The sequence below is a fragment of the Melospiza georgiana genome, chromosome 26, assembly GCF_028018845.1.
Source record: "Melospiza georgiana isolate bMelGeo1 chromosome 26, bMelGeo1.pri, whole genome shotgun sequence".
NCBI classification, from domain to species: Eukaryota; Metazoa; Chordata; class Aves; order Passeriformes; family Passerellidae; genus Melospiza; species Melospiza georgiana.
In genome coordinates this window covers 2,066,165-2,081,098 of record NC_080455.1, presented here as the reverse complement: position 1 = coordinate 2,081,098, position 14,934 = coordinate 2,066,165, and the positions used below count along the sequence as shown (strand labels likewise).

At 60.1% G+C, this 14,934-nt stretch overlaps 1 protein-coding gene across 4 annotated transcripts; it reads right to left on the bottom strand.

The window, feature by feature from the left end:
• Positions 1-1,935: 1,935 nt before the first annotated feature.
• Positions 1,936-13,689, bottom strand: KANK3 (KN motif and ankyrin repeat domains 3). 4 transcript variants are annotated; one of them, XM_058040986.1, is made up of 11 exons: positions 12,725-12,802; positions 8,208-8,282; positions 6,190-7,926; positions 5,568-5,667; positions 5,231-5,428; positions 4,655-4,742; positions 4,108-4,327; positions 3,631-3,773; positions 3,191-3,391; positions 3,031-3,117; positions 1,936-2,848 (listed from the first exon to the last, which is right to left on the bottom strand). In XM_058040986.1, the coding sequence occupies exons 2-11, from the start codon at positions 8,242-8,244 to the stop codon at positions 2,792-2,794; spliced, it is 2,868 nt and encodes a 955-aa protein (XP_057896969.1). In that variant the 5' UTR covers positions 8,245-8,282; positions 12,725-12,802; the 3' UTR covers positions 1,936-2,791. The 4 variants fall into 4 exon arrangements, with proteins under 4 accessions (XP_057896969.1, XP_057896970.1, XP_057896968.1 ...); XM_058040987.1 differs by having other exon boundaries at positions 1,936-2,845; XM_058040985.1 differs by lacking the exons at positions 1,936-2,848; positions 12,725-12,802 and adding an exon at positions 13,647-13,689 and having other exon boundaries at positions 2,888-3,117.
• Between the last annotated feature and the right edge of the window lie 1,245 nt (positions 13,690-14,934).

The window sequence follows — 14,934 nt, the reverse complement described above, 5'->3', positions numbered from 1 at the left end:
GCCACCCGACAGCTCTGGTTTGTCTCACCCCTGAGCACCTGCCGCTTTCCTCAGGCTCGGTAGCAACATGCCCTGCTTGTTACTGGGGTTACACATAGTGCCTGCGTTGTAATATCACTGTTATTGCACCTTTATTGACCTGTCACAACAAAAATAATTCTGTTTTGATTACAGTAGTCTTAATCCTGACTTTCCTGGTAAACAGTTTTCTGTATGTGATGGTGAAGTGGCATTAGAAGCGTACTGGACCTCAGTGGAATTAAATCACAAGTTGAAAGTCGAGCTTGGTACCAGCTTTCAAAGCAACAGCCTGCTGCTTCTGTCTGTCTGTTCTCAGTAAACTGCTCAGTGAATGCTGCCATAAATAACACTTACTTGCTGTCCTTCCTGGCAGTCATCCACAGCATGTGCTTGGCACCCCTGTTGACTACTGCATCTCACTTTCTTTGGCTTTCTCTTCCATCACAAAATCAGTTAGCAAGATGTGGTGTTTTAGGAGATTATATTAATCAAAAGTAGGGCTGAGAAGTTTAGAATGAGCCTTGAAGCTGCTGGTTCAAGGGCATGTTTTTAAGGATTGGCATTTTTTATCTGTTTATAGCATGGTCCAGATGTGCAGCCTCTCATGTATGGTCTCTGATGGGAGTTTTGTCTACAGAGTCCTGAGCTTGACTGAGGCAGTTCAGTGGCAGCTGTGACTGAGGATTTGGGTGTCCTAAAGCTGAGCAGAGCACTGCTGGGACAGATGTGCATTGTGTTGAACTGGAGCAGGCACTGGGGATTGTTATGGGCTGATGTTAAAGAGTGTTTTTGGGATTTGCCCCTGTTGCCAGTTTTAGTTGTGCCCTGGGTAGCTCATGGGCAACACTGAGGGGAGGAGTTTGTGCCATGGAGAAAGCCCTTGTGTTTGTGCTGTTGCTTGATGTAGTTTGTGATTCTTTGGGGGTTTCAGTTTCAGAGAATCAGCACAAGGCTCTGCTCCCTGGCTTGTGATGCAGCAGAGCTCAGAACTGGGGGGTGCCACAAGTCCTCTCAGAGTTCAGTTTTGTGGCTCTTGTTCATTCCCCCACTTCAGCTTCACCAGTGACCCAAGAGTGTTTGCTCTGGCCCCTGCCAGCCCTCAGAGCTGGTGACTGGGATAGAGTGGCTTAGAGAGCTTCTAGAATATCCCTGTGGGGTCAGCCTGGTCCCTGTCCACTGAGGAGGGAGGCAATTGGCATCTTCACACTTGGTCTGGTGATTGCCCTTGAGGGGTGCAGTGTAATATCAGCACCACAGAGAACCAGGGCTGGTGCAGGGCTGCAGAAAAATGGGCAGTGACGCTGCTGCAGCTGCCTGGGACACTCCAGCAGGGAGAAAACCAGACAGGGATGTAGCCAGAGCAGAAAGTTGCAGTGAATGATGTGGAATGTGGGGTCACCTGCTCAGCTCAGGGGCTGTGCCTCTGCTGCAGCTCTTGCAGAGTTTGTTGTGAGCCAGACAAGAAGGCAGGAGACTGCAGATGTCACTGTGATATTTCAAAATAACTTTAAATTTTATTTATATCTTAAAAATAAACATCAGTATTAAAATACCAGTAGACAGAGTAGTGTATTAGGGAGTGCAGCAAGCGCTGTATATGAACTCCAGTGCAAAGCTGAGAGCAAGTTTGTGGGCAGGGCTGTGGGGCTCCCCAGCTCAGAGCAGGCCAGGCAGGGGCAGCAGTGGGGAGGCTGGGCCAGGGAGCAGGGCTGGGGGCCACAACACCCTACCTTTGTGAAGGGCTCAGAGCAGAGCTGCATTGCCATGCAAAACCCTTCTTGTCCTTGTCCTTACCCTGTTCCCACCCCACACGGTGCTCACACACTTGCACAGGCACTTCTCTGACATTCATGTTCCCTTTGCAGCCTCCATGTGTCTGCTCTGAGCTCTTCTGGCCCATGTGTTATTCCTGCTCTCCCTTTTGGGATGGAAAGTGGGCAGAGGAACTTTGCTGTAGGCTCTGGCTGTCTGCACAGTCTGTGGGACTGGCTAATTAGGGAAATGTTTAGTAGGTAATTGGTTTCTCTTCCTTGGGAGAAGGACCTGCTCCCCTTGTGGGTTATAAGATAGGCAGATTTAGTCCCCAAATGCATCCTCAGCCCATTTTGTCACTTGGCTGCAACCCTGACTGCTCAGAGGTTTGGCTCCCATTGAGCAAATCAACTCCCCAGTGATTTCATGTTAAACTTCATCCCTTGGCCAAGCAATATATTTTTTTTCTTTGTATGCACGTGCTTGAAAAGAGGAAAAAAAATCAGATTTCAGCCAGGAAAGGAAATGTCAGAAAAGAAGGGCAAGTATATGAGTCTGGAAATACTCCCAGCCCCTGTCCAAGGCAGCATTCCCTCTCCCATTGCTGTACAGATGTGCCTGCAGAGCACAGTGTCCCTGCTGGGGCCAGGACCTGTCACTTGCCCTCCTGGCGCTGTGTCACTGCCACTGCTGCCTTCTCAGAGCTGCCAGAGCACAAACCAGGTGCTGTCTCTGCTGTTCCTCCTTGCAGAGGTGGCACAGCTCCAGTGGTCGTGGCAGGGAGCACAGGGGATGGGGTGGCTTCTGCTGCCTGCATGTCCTGCCCCGAGGTCACTTGGCTCTGGTGACTTGGTGGTGAGGTGGCCACGTGTGGGAGATGGGTGAGGGAGGCGCGGGGACGGTGCTTGTGGCAGGAGTGAAGCTGCAGAGAGCAGTTTGGCACACAGAGGTGGCAGGTGGGGGATGTGAATCACAGCCCAGTGCTGGTGGTGGCCCCTGGCTGGATCCCAAGGTCACTCTAATTTGGTTTCTTCGGACTCCCAGGGCTCTTTGTGGTTGTTGGTGAAGTCCCCTGCTGCAAAGAGAGCAGTCACCTGAGACTCCTACAGTGCCTCCTGCTCAGGGCCAGCAGGGCTGTTCTGAGCACGTGGCACCTGCAACGCTCTGCTCTTGCTCCTGCAGCCTCTTGCTGGAGACACCTGTGTGTGTCTCAGCCCTGTCCCCTCCCGTGGGGAGCGCTGAGGTTCTCACGGGTACCTTGGTGCCGGTGAGGTGGGCGTGGAGGAGCGCAGCGATGTCACCGTGACCGGCCTCCAGCGCGATGGCAACAGCATTGTTACCGTCCTAGAAAGAAAGGAGAGCGTGCAGGAAGGGCTCTGGGGACAGGAGCTGCCCAGGCCCAGTGGCAGAACCTTACACTGTCCACGATGGAGACGTTGCAGGTGGGCTGGGCCAGCAGCAGCCTCACGGTCTCCAGGCGGCCGTGCTCGCAGGCACACATGAGCGCCGTGGAGCCCTCCTCGTCCTGCAGGTTCACGTCGGCCCCGCAGGCCAGCAGGGCTCCCACCATCTCCTGCCGCCCGTGGCTCACAGCCAGCATCAGCGCCGTCTGGCCAGCCTGCAAGGGAGGGACACTGCCAGGCCACCCCTGGCCCCCTGTGCTACCCACTTGTCCCCACACCACAGGACCACTGCTGGGACAGCGCAGGCAGGAGGAGCTCCTAAGGTGATGCCCTCCCCATGCACTGACACCTCCAGGTTTTGGAGCCATTGTCCTGCCCTCAGAAGAGCCGAGCGTGGCTCTGGCATCTACCTGGGGGTGGGAGGATCAAGATGTGGCCCTCAGACTGCACCAACCTGGCTGGCCTTGGCGTTGACGTTGCCCATGCTGAAAAGCCTCCTGACCACATTCATGTCCTCCTCCTGCTCAACAGCTGCCAGTGCTGCCAGCATCAGGGCAGTGTACCCAGCTTTGTTCTGGTGGTCCACGTTGCAGATCCCTGTGGGAGTGGGCAGAGGGGGCTCAGGATGCTGCAGGGCTGGTGGGGGACATGGACCAAGCCACGTGCCTGGCTCCCCCTCACAGTCCTGCCCGCGGTGCTGTGAACCTTCCCACAGGCACAGAACTGCTGATGGATCTGCCCCATGAAATCTGGACACCCAAACGGGCTGGGGTGCCTTCTGACCCCCACAGCTATGAACACACAGAGCCCAGGGTAGCTCTCCTCGCCCTCTGCTGCCAATGCCTTTCCCCTGTGCTGGCAGGACCAGGACACGACCTGGGTCCAGTGGGATGGTGGCCAGGGGATGTTTCTGGGGCTGGGGGGCACTGACCCGTATCCAGCAGCAGCGACACGATGTGGAAGTTGGAGTGGGAGACACTGTAGTGCAGGGCTGTGTTGCCATTCCCGTCTGCCAGGTTCACCACGTGGGCCAGGAGAGCCGGCGAGAGCTCAGCAAAGGCCAGGAGGTGGTTGGCAACCGTGTCAGGGATGGACGACTTTTGGCTGGACAGACGGAACCACTCCTGAAGGACCAGGCTGCTGCTGGCAAGCTGTGGGCAGAGAGGGGCTGAGCCTCTGCATGCCCTGGCACCCTGGCACCCACCCCCTGCTGCCAGCCCAGGTGGCAGGGAGCAGAATCCCTGCTCCAGAGGGGGTGGGTGAAGGCAGGACCCTGAACTGCCCAAAGCCATGCTGGGCATAGCCTCAGCTGAGTCCACATGGGGGTTTTGGGGTTTCTGGACAAAACCTGGAGCCAAGGGCTGTATTTTGGGGGAAGGTGCTAAGCCAGGCTTTGCTGGCCCCTCTCTGAGTAGGGCCAGCTCTGGGGGATGTTGGCAGGGACTGGGCAAGCCATCCCTCCCCAGTGCTCCACTCACCACCTCTTTGCTCTTGACAGCACCCGGGTGGCCCAGGTGGGTCTTGACAATGAGGCAGGCCTCCCTCATCCTGGGGCTCAGCTCGAACCTGTGGAGAGCATGAGGATGTCCCTGGTGTGGGGCTGCATCACCCACCAAACCTGTGAGCTCTGCAGTGCCTGGAGCTCCCCACGAGGTCCCCAGAGTGCAACCTCCAGCCCAGTGGCTGCACCCTGGCTGCTCCAGCCTCTGCAAACCACCATAGAACAGAGCCTTATATGGATGTGCTCAGGCACCATTCACCCATTCTTGGGCCACATTTTTTCCTTTTGTTGAAAAATGCTATTGAAGGCTGTTGGTTTTTTTTTGTCCCCCTCTAAATTATTTTCTGCAGCAAAGAAGCATTTGGGGCCTCTCATCCTTTCCTTAGCAGACCTAAGAAAGTGGAAGGATTGTTCCTGATGAATGGTCTCTGCAGCTGAATGGGTTTTTCCCACTGGCAGCACTGAAACTGGGGCAGATGCCCCAACCTGGCAGGGCCGGTGCCATGGCTCCCAGCTGAGCAGGGAGCAGGGAGCCTTCTCCACTGGCACTTACTTTTCCTTCACCTCAGGGGGCTCCAGCAGGGTTACATCAGTCCCCTTGCACTCCAGTCTGGGCTCACAGGTGCCTTCTCCTGCCTCCTCTTCTGAGGTTTCGGTGTCTCCCTGCTCTGAACTGTTGGAGCTGTCAGCCGAAGCCTTCTCAGAGGAGCTGTTGCCTTCTTCATCCTCCTCACTGGATGTGCTCTCATACCTGCACAGAGAGAGGATGCTTAGTGGCAACACAGCACCAGTCTGGCCCCCTTCAGGCCCTGCCACTGGCCCTAGCCCAGGACAGGGATGCAGGGGACCAGGATGGGCTCACAGGGGTGGCGGAGCCCCTGAACACGTACTCCCCGTTCAGCACCCCCACAAACTGCAGGCTCTTCTTGCTGCCCTCTGCCTCGCTCCGGGGAGGACCATCCCGCTTCTTCATGATGGACTTCAGGGCTCCTACAGGGAAACAGATGGATGTCAAGAGCCAGTGAGCAAGAATCATAGAATTTTAGAATCATGGAATGGTCTGGGTTAGAGGGGACCTTAAAGATCATTTCATTTCAACTCCACTGCCATGGTCAGGGACACCTTCCATTAGACCAGGCTGCTCAGAGTTCCATCCAACCTGGCCTTAAACACTTCAGGGACGGGACATCCACAACTTCTCTAAGTAACCTGTGCCAGGGCATCACCACTTCATAGTAAGGAATTTTTCCTAATATCTAATCTAAACCTACTGTCATTTTGATACCACTCCCCCTTGTCCTGTCACTACATGCTCATGTAAACAGTCTCTCCTGGAGCTAGCCAAGCACCCCAAACCCACTAGACCTCCAGACAGGCATGGAAGGGCCATGGGGCAACTGCTGGAGCATGGGTAGCACTGGCCTGCAGGCATTGTCCCCAACAAGGCCATCCTCTCCCTTCCTGCAGGAACATTCCAACCCAGACCCTGGCATCATCCCTGGTGACACTCACCGGCTGCAGGGCTTGGGGCAGCTCCGCTGTCCTGTGCTGGGGCTGGGTCCCGGTTGCTGTCTGTTGTCTCCAGCACAGCGGGCCCAGGGCCTTGGCTCTCTGGGCACGTCCCTGCCGCTGCTCCTGCACCTGGCACCGAGGGGCTGCTCAGGCCATCACCCCGGCCAGGCTCCATCACCTCACCTGCACCGGGCTCCTTCTCCTCTCCTGCCAGGACAACGCTGCCCACATCTGTCTGGCTGCCCTTGTCATCGCAGCTGGCAGCTGAATCGGGTCCGACTGCCACGTCGCGCCCGTCGGGGCGGCAGCCCACAGCGACACAGGAGGTTGGGGGGCAGCACTCCACACCTGCCTCCGCTGTCTTTGGGGGGTCACCAGCTGCCCGGCTCTGTGTCACTACCACAGCTTCCACCAGTGCCTCGGCCACCTGTGGCACGGCCATCACCTCCTTGTCCACCTGCCCGCGGGGCCGGCGGGCGCACACCTCCAGCCGCAGCTCCTCCAGCTCCCGTGTGGCCTCCTGCAGGTGCCCCTCCATCAGGGTGATCACCTCCTTCTGGTGCCCTACCGTCTGCTGCAGCAGCTCCAGCTCCCGCTCTGCCTCAGTGGCCAGCCCCAGCGAGGACTCTATCACCCAGACAGCCACGTCCCTGCGTCCCCGTGTGCCGCTGTCTGGCGCGTCCCCACTCTCCTGCCGCGAGCGGTAGTAGAAGACGGCATCTGTCATGGCCCGGTCCTCCCCCACCGCCACGGAGCGGCACGGCCGCTCTGCCACCCTGGGGCTCTTGCCTGGCCAAGCCCTGGCGTTCCGCTCCGGCACGGCCAGCTTCTCTGTCAGCTTCCTCAGCTCTGCAATTTTGCTCGTTCGCCCCTTCACTGGCTCTGCTTCACTCTCTGGCCCTGTACGGGGCCCCTCCTCACCCCCTGCCCCTGCCTCAGAGCCACAGGGGTGATACAATGCCTCGCCAGGCTCCGCCGACAGCTTCTCCAGCAACTTTGCCTTCTCCCTCTTCAGCTCGCAGATCTGCATCTCCAGGAGGGGGATGGTTTTCACCTGCTCCTCCAGGTCCCGGAGCTGCCGCAGGGCTGCAGCCATCTGCTCCCGCACGTGCTGCAGCGGGGCCGTGCCGAGCCCTGCAGCGGGAGTGCTGCGCCCCGAGCTGCCGGGGCTCACCCGGCCCCAACCCGCCTGGCCCTCGGCGCCAACTGGCACCCAGTGGGGTGGCTGGCCCAGGGCACCCGGCAGGCCAACGTGGGAGAGACCACCAATATCCTGCAAACGGCCCTGCTCCTGCTCCAGCCTCCTGCTTGTCTCCAGCAAGGTCTTCTCCACCCGTGGGTTTGGCACGAGGCACTTGCGGGTGGGAGGCGGGAGCAGCCGCACTGGCGGTGGTGAGATGGGGTGGGAGGTTGGCTTGCTCGCAGGCTCCGGGGCTGCTCGGCCGTGCGGGGACAGCAGCAGCGCAGTCCTGCCCTCCTCGCTGGCCGTGGAGGTGAGCGACTCGGTGGAGGTCCAGGCGCTGGTGTGGCTGCTGGGGCTGCGCAGCGTGCTGGGCGGCGCACGGGACCCTTTCGCCCTGCGAGGCAGCGGCACTTTCTTGAGTGTTTGGCCACTTTCAATATCATCAACATATTTCAGGAAATCAAGGTCCAGCAGGAAGCCATAAGGGGTTTCCACAGAATATGAGCTCTTCTCTCCATCATCCTGGTCCCGATACAAGAACGGGCCCCCAAGATCTGCAAGAGGAGAAGCGACAGAGGAGTCAGTGAAGACAGGATGGCTTTCCTAACTGGGTTATACTGGAATTTACAGCCTGCAGGCCCATCTCCTCCATGATGTGCAATGGGTCTGTCTCCAGCACCCTCAGTGCCGTAGGATATCACAGGGCACACAGTCCATGTCAAGGTTGGAGCTGGAGTGAGGAACTCCACTCGGATGGGACGGGACAGCTCAGCCCTGCCACCCCCCTTGCACCCCTTCCACTTTCACTACCCGGTGACAACCCTGATCTCTTTACCTGGGAGGTTCTGGTTCAGGGGTGCCGGCTGAGCCATCTTCTTCCCGGAATGCTGCTGACCAGAAGACCATCAACCTGCAACGAGACCACGTCCAGCCAAACCCTGTAACCACAGGGCTGGTGAGCCCCAGGCAGCCACACAGCCCTGACCCCCACCTGGGAGAGCCCTGTGGCTGTCCCCTGCCATTTGCCAGGTCCCCAGGCCTGCCCAGCCCAGGGCTGACGCTGGAGCTGGTGGCTGGGTGAGTGCGGTGCTGCCTGTGGTGCCTGGATTGTTTGTACATTAAAGGAATGCTCCACAGCTCAGCTGGGATGGCTGTGCTGCCAGCTCCAAGGGTCACGAGTTGGAGCTTGGCCATACAGTGGGAGCAGGCCAGGAAAGAAAAGAGGCTGAAACCTGTATAGGTGCAAAGCCCTGAGCAAAACCTCACTCAGTCTGAGGTTAGCTCTGGATAAAGGGAAACGATGCTTTGGCAAAGGCATGAGACTGCAGGGAGCAGCCAGCACCTGTCAGTGCTGGGTGTGATGCCCATTCATGCCACCCAGGGTGCCCCACAAGGCCTCAGGAGTGTCCTGAAGGGCCAATGACCCCCAGGAGGGACCTGACTGCTTTCCCCTGCCCCTAATGTGGGATAAGGCAGAGGGGAATGAAATGGGAGCCTGGTTTTCCCAGAAGCCAGGCACGGACACACTGGAGGAGGACCAAGAGGATATGGCTGTGGTCCAGAAGGGAGATCATGGCTGGGGGTGCAACCAGCTTGAGCACTGAGCTAGGACCTGCTGCAACATCTGGCAGCATCTGGATGCTGGGGCCCAGGTGTGAAGTGCTCCTGGCAGGAGCAGGATGGGACAACAGCACCTTGGGAGCACCTATTGCTGCTGTGCATGGCACCAGAGTTCTGATGGCTGTGCCCATGGGGCACAGGTGGCCATGGGGCTGAGCAGCTGTTGGTGGGCAAAGCATTTGGCACTGGGCTATTTTCAGAAGAAAGCAGGGGAGGAGAAATGCCACAGAGGAATGGTGGCGCTTGGGCACAGCCCTCAGGGAAGCTGAGGCTCAGAGCTGCCCAGGGAACGGCGCGGGATGTGGCCTTGGCTGCACAGAAACACCCACGTCTGCCCCTCACAGCAATGCTGCAGCCATGCCCCAGCCCTCAGTCTGCCCCTCACACCAATGCTGCAGCCATGCCCCAGCCCTCGGTCTGCCCCTCACACCAACGCTGCAGCCATGCCCCAGCCCTCGGCCCCCCTGACCCCCTGGAGCAGCTGAGGCAGCACCAGGCCAGGCTCGGGCTGGGCACTGAGTTCAACCGGGCAGAGATAAAACAGTTCCCACTAGGACACATTCTGGGGCTCTCCCACTCCTCTCCCAACCCACCCACAGCCGATGCACATCCCAAATTCCACCTTCCTTGGAATCATCCCACCTTGGAGCAGGCACCCATGCCACCTCCCTGGTAACATCCCTGCTGGCATCCACCATTCCCAAGCTGCTGGCTTCATGCCCAAGAGGGTCCACACATCCCCCACCTCCTCTCATCCCTCCCACCCCGGGAACAGTTTGGCTTCCTCCTCTGCATGGTCCTTGCTGCAGGTAATTAAACAGTGCTGGGGCCAGGACAAACTTCCCCTGGGCTCCACACACGTTGTAAATCAAAGAGGAAGAGAGAGCAGCAGGAGCCAGAGGCAGCGGGAGCGTTTCCTCGGGGGGAAGTGGCCGGCAGCTCCCTTCCGCCGCCCAGCCTGGCCATTGTCCTGCCCGGGGACAGGAAAAGCCTCCTCTGCCAAGGCCTGGACACCTCCCACACCACTCCAGCTGCAAAGGGGCCCTTTGCACCAGCACTGCACTGGTGTCCCCTCCACTGAGCTGGGGACAGGCCGCTTGTCACCTGCCAGCTCCTGTGGCCCCTTCAGCCAATGTCTGCAGCTGCATCCCAACTGTGGGGACATCCTCCCACTGCTTCAGACCCCATTTCTTCTGGTCTGATAGGATGGGCTGGACCAGGGCATGAGTTTCTGTCTTCACCCAGCTCCAAAAATGGTGATGGGACGTGCCAGCTACCAACCATGTCCAAGTGGCCCCAGGGACTCCATTGATGTTCAAACCCTCCTGCAAGGAGCAAAAACCCCCCAGGTTCCTTGGGCTGTGCAAACTGTCCCTGGGCTGGGGAAGATGTGTGGGGCTGGACTGGACAAGTGGGGGCAGATGTCCCAGTGTGCAGCAGGTTGAGCCCCCACACCTGTGGCCCAGCCACTGTCAGCACCAGCTGGACCTGGCTGCCACACCCATGGCACCACACGGGCAGCCACCCTCCACCCGGGCTAAAGTCTTGCTGGGGCCAATTCTATCAGCCACTTTGGTGCCAAAGGCTGATTTTCAGCAGCTTCAGCTGCTCCCTTGGGCACTGGTGCAGGTTGCTGAAGAGCCTGGGCACATGCACCCCTGTGGGAGCCCTTACATGATCCCAGCTCTCTTTGGAAGCAATGAGTGTTGTTTCTAGCGCTGGTGTTTCAACAGAAAAGCAGGATGGTACAAGCAAGGGACTGGTAGAGAGGTTTGGCAGCGAGGGGGAGAGGAGGAGGATGCACAGGCACCCAACCACCCCCATGGAGGCAGGGCTGTGTTTTGCCCTGGGCTCACACCTGTATTTTCCCCTCATGCTGTTGTACCGATGGGAAACATGGGGCCAAAACTGGAGCTGCTCTGCTCAATTGCAATCAGAAGTCATATCAGGGATGAGGGAGGCTGGGCACCCTGGCACAGCCCAGGCACCACCCGGGCCTCGTGCCCCAGCCCCAGCTGCAGGCAGCACCGTGTGAGCCCTGGCCTCACGGGGCAATTTCCCCTTGGGCTTCCCAAGCCCCAGGACTGGCAGAGGAGAGGTCAGGGAGAGCTGTTCCTAAAGCTGGAGACCTCTGTGCCCTTTTCCTGGGGGGCCACAGCTGTAGCAGCCCTCAGCCCAGTTCAACCACCTGCTGCAGCACAACCCGAGCTGCTCCACCGGCGGGGCCAGGCCTGGACACAGAGAGGGCTCTCCCTGGCTCTCCTCCTGAGCCAAAATACTGAGGTCATGAGGAATGTGAGAGGAACAGAGTCCAGAGCAGCCCTGGCCAGCACAACTTGATTTATCTCAGCCAGGCATGCTTCCCTCGTAGCTGAGCAGGCGATAAGCCCTGAAGCTTGGAACTGAGGCTGTTCCAAAGTTGAGGGGAAACCACTGAGCAAGCACACGGCTTCTTCCCCTGCCAGCAGCCTGCCAGGATTCAGGCTCCTCGCACAGCCAGCTGTCACACGTGCTTGTCACCTGCAGTGTTACCTGCCAGCACTGTGGCTGGGTGCAGCAGTAGGTGTCCAGGGCTCAGGCCACCTTTGTGTCCCTGTCCGTGCTGCAGGGGCTCTATGGGACAGCCTGCTCCTATTTGCCCAGGCAGCCGTGGCCAGCTGTCTGTGCTGGAGCTGCTCCCGGAGGAGCTGGATGCAGGTGGGTGGGTGCACAATGCTGACCCAGGGAGAGAAAGGGAAATGATCATCTCAACAGCCTAATTTCAGGGTTGGACTGTTATTTCTGGAGTTGTCGTCATTGATGGCCCGGTTGGCTGGGAGGCCAAAGGGGCCGCCCAGGCTCTGCACCCACTCCAGCCCCTCAGGGACCTCCCTGAGCTCACTCACAACAGGTGTAGAGTCCACACACAAACTTACCCACGTGGGGATCAGCTCTAGCAGCCCCCTCACACCTACAGCACTATAGGCTCCCTACAGCTTCACTAGAGAGCATCAGCCCCTCTCCTTGCTGCCCAGCAGCACCTTCCACCAACACCTCCCGATTCCCTCGGGGCTGCATCAGCAGCGATGGCCTGGGCTTGTCCTGCTGTGAGGAGGGGCTCGGAGATCAAACTAAATTTACCCGCGGGAAGCCGAGGTACAGCCGGGGTACACCCAGAGCTCCGTGCCCAACGCCGGGGAGGGATCTCCATGTGCTCCAGGAGGGCCCCGAGCACTCCTGGGCCCTTCGGCACCCAGCCCGGGGTGCCGTGTCCCACCAGCGGGGGACCCACAGCACACCCAGCCTGACGAGGTCCCCAGGACCCCAGGGTGTCCCCAGAGCCCCCAGCCCTGCAGTTCCCGCCAGCATCCCCAGCCTGAGGGGTTCCGGCACCCCCGGGGGATCCCCAGCGCCCCGGCAGCACGTTCCAGGCACCCGCACGTCGGGGCGGCAGCCCGTGCCCAGCCCCGGGCCCCGGGCTCTCCCCGCCGGCGCCACCCGAGGGGAGCAGCTCCAGCCGGGCCCCGGCCCCGCTCCCCTCCCGCTCCCGCCGCCGGGGCCGCTGGGGCGGAGCCCCCGGGGCGGCGGATGCCGGGGCCGCCCCATCCCGCCGCGCTCCCGGGGCTCCAGCGCGGCCCGTCCGGGGCCACGGGCGGCGGCGACTGCGGGGGCCGCACCGGGACGAGCCCCGGCCCCGCCGCCGCCGGGCCCGCCCGGCCAGTCCCGTCCCGCCCGGTCCCCGCCGTCCCTCACCGTGCCGCCGGGCTCCTGGGCTGCAGCCTGGACACAGCCCCGAGCCCGGGACTCTCGGGCAGCTCCGCGGCGCCGGGCAGCGCTGCCCGCCGCAGCCCCGGGCCGAGGGCGGGCGGGAGCGGGAGCGGCCGGGGCGGGGCGGGGGCGGGCGGGGACCGGCCCCGGGCCCGACGGGACGGGAACCGCCCCCGGCCGCTCGCCCCGGCATCCCCCCAGCTCCCTCTCCGCCCGGTGAGGGGACATCGCTGTCCCCGGGGTGCGATGTGCCCCGTTCCTGTCACCTGGGGGAGGGGTGTCCCCCGCCCTTGTCACCCCCAGGTCCCCTGTCCGGATTACCGTGGGGATGGGGTGCTCCTACTGCATTCCCTGGGGACGGGGCTCTCCCTAACCTGTCCACATCGGGGTGGTCCCCCTGCAGAAAGGGGGGGTCCCCCTGCTCACATGGCCCCCATGCAGGGGTACCCTCTGCCCTGAGCCCAGCCCCGCTGCTGGCCCCGGCCCGGCGGGCGGCTGCGTCCAGCTCTGCCCCACCGTGCTGCCCCAGCGCAGCCACCCTCGCACACCTCGCCCTCGTCCCAGCCGCGGCCGGGAGCAATGTGCCTCTGGGCCTGGCTGGGCTCCCCGGGCCTGGCCCCGCTGGGTTCCTGGCAGCCCTCCCTGTCCCAGCAGCGGCTGTCTGTCTCCTTTTCTTGCCAGCTTTCTTCCCCGCCTGCTTCCCGTGCTGCTCGCTGAGCCGCGAGCTCTGGGCTCTCCCCTATCCTGTAAGGACCATTCCCCGCCTTGGAGCTTGCCCTCACTAACTGCTGCAGGCCTTTTCAGCGCTGAAACCCTCAGCAAAGATTTTTGCTAGTTTTTCTTTCTTTTTCAGTTCTGAACTTCACGGGTAGTTTTCCATATCTGGCACTTCTGTAACACTACTCACGGGAAGAGCAGGAGAAACAAGATGTGCTTCCCGACGTCCCTCCCAGCTGCTGGCAGGCACTTTGGGGACTTCCTGGGAAAGGGTTTGCATCCGGACGGAAGTACCTTAATAGCTCTAATGAATCTACCTCCACTGACAGACCTCGTCCCTGTCCAATTCATTTGCATACTTGGCCTCCCCAGCATCCTGTGGTAATGAGCTTGGTGATTTCACGCCCTCAGTTGGTCTCCAAAGCAGGTCGGGAATAGCTCGGCTCTTGCCGGTTCACTGACTGCTTGGAGGAGAAATCGCTCAGGTGCCCTGCACAGGGTGGCTTTACCTTCTCTGTCCAGGTCAGGAAAGGTGAAACCTGGGGCGATGAGCCAGGTGCCAGCATTGCCCAGCTGGGCTGTGGAGCTCATGCCCTGCATCCAGCTCAGTGTTCCATGATGGGCCCACATCCAGGTCCCTCACTTCTGCTCTTGGACCTCTGACAAAAATGTCACCCACCTCCGGGCAGCAATTCTAGTTTCCTCCCTGCATAGGGAAAAACCGGCAAAGGAGGAGCTGAGGAAACATGAGCTTGGGAAAGTGATGTCACTGCAGCTCTGTGGGTGCCAGACCCCCACACGCGACTGCTGCCACCCCAGCACGAGGGCTGAGCTGTGGAAGAGTGAGGAGACTACAAACAACCCAGCATCACCAAAGGAACACAGCCCTGGCGCTGCCCCAATGTGGTGCTGGATCACAAAACTGTGTGAGCTCAGAGATATTTCCAGGCTGAGACTGAGGCTGAGACCAGCAGCCTTTGACCAAGAGGGATGGCATTGTGCCCTGCAGGGATCAGACTCCTCTGGATTTAAGGTCTGGTCACTGAGAAGAATCAAACCCAAGGGACAGCCCTTGTTTCTGATATTCATTGTTTTCTGTAGAAACTACATGGGACTCAAATATGAGGCAATGACCAGAGAACTCACCTAGGCTGGTTGATGTTCACACCCCATGTAAATCCCATCTGCATCCAAGAGCAGATCACTTGGAGCAAAGTGCTCCTGCAGCCTCGGCTGGCCACCAGTGTGGTGCCTTCCCCCCAGAGCAGGGGCACTGAGCCAGGAGCTGCCCGAGCTGTGGCACCAGCTGGCCCAGGCTGGCTCTGCCCAGGCTGTGGCTGAACCCAGGCTTGGAGGCGAATGGCAGCGGCTGCAGCCACACCTGTGCCAAGGCCTGGGTTAACCAAAGTGTAGCTGAGAGGTTGTGGGTGTTAGGACTGGTGCCTGTGTGGGTGAAAGGTGCACAGGTGGTCACTCTG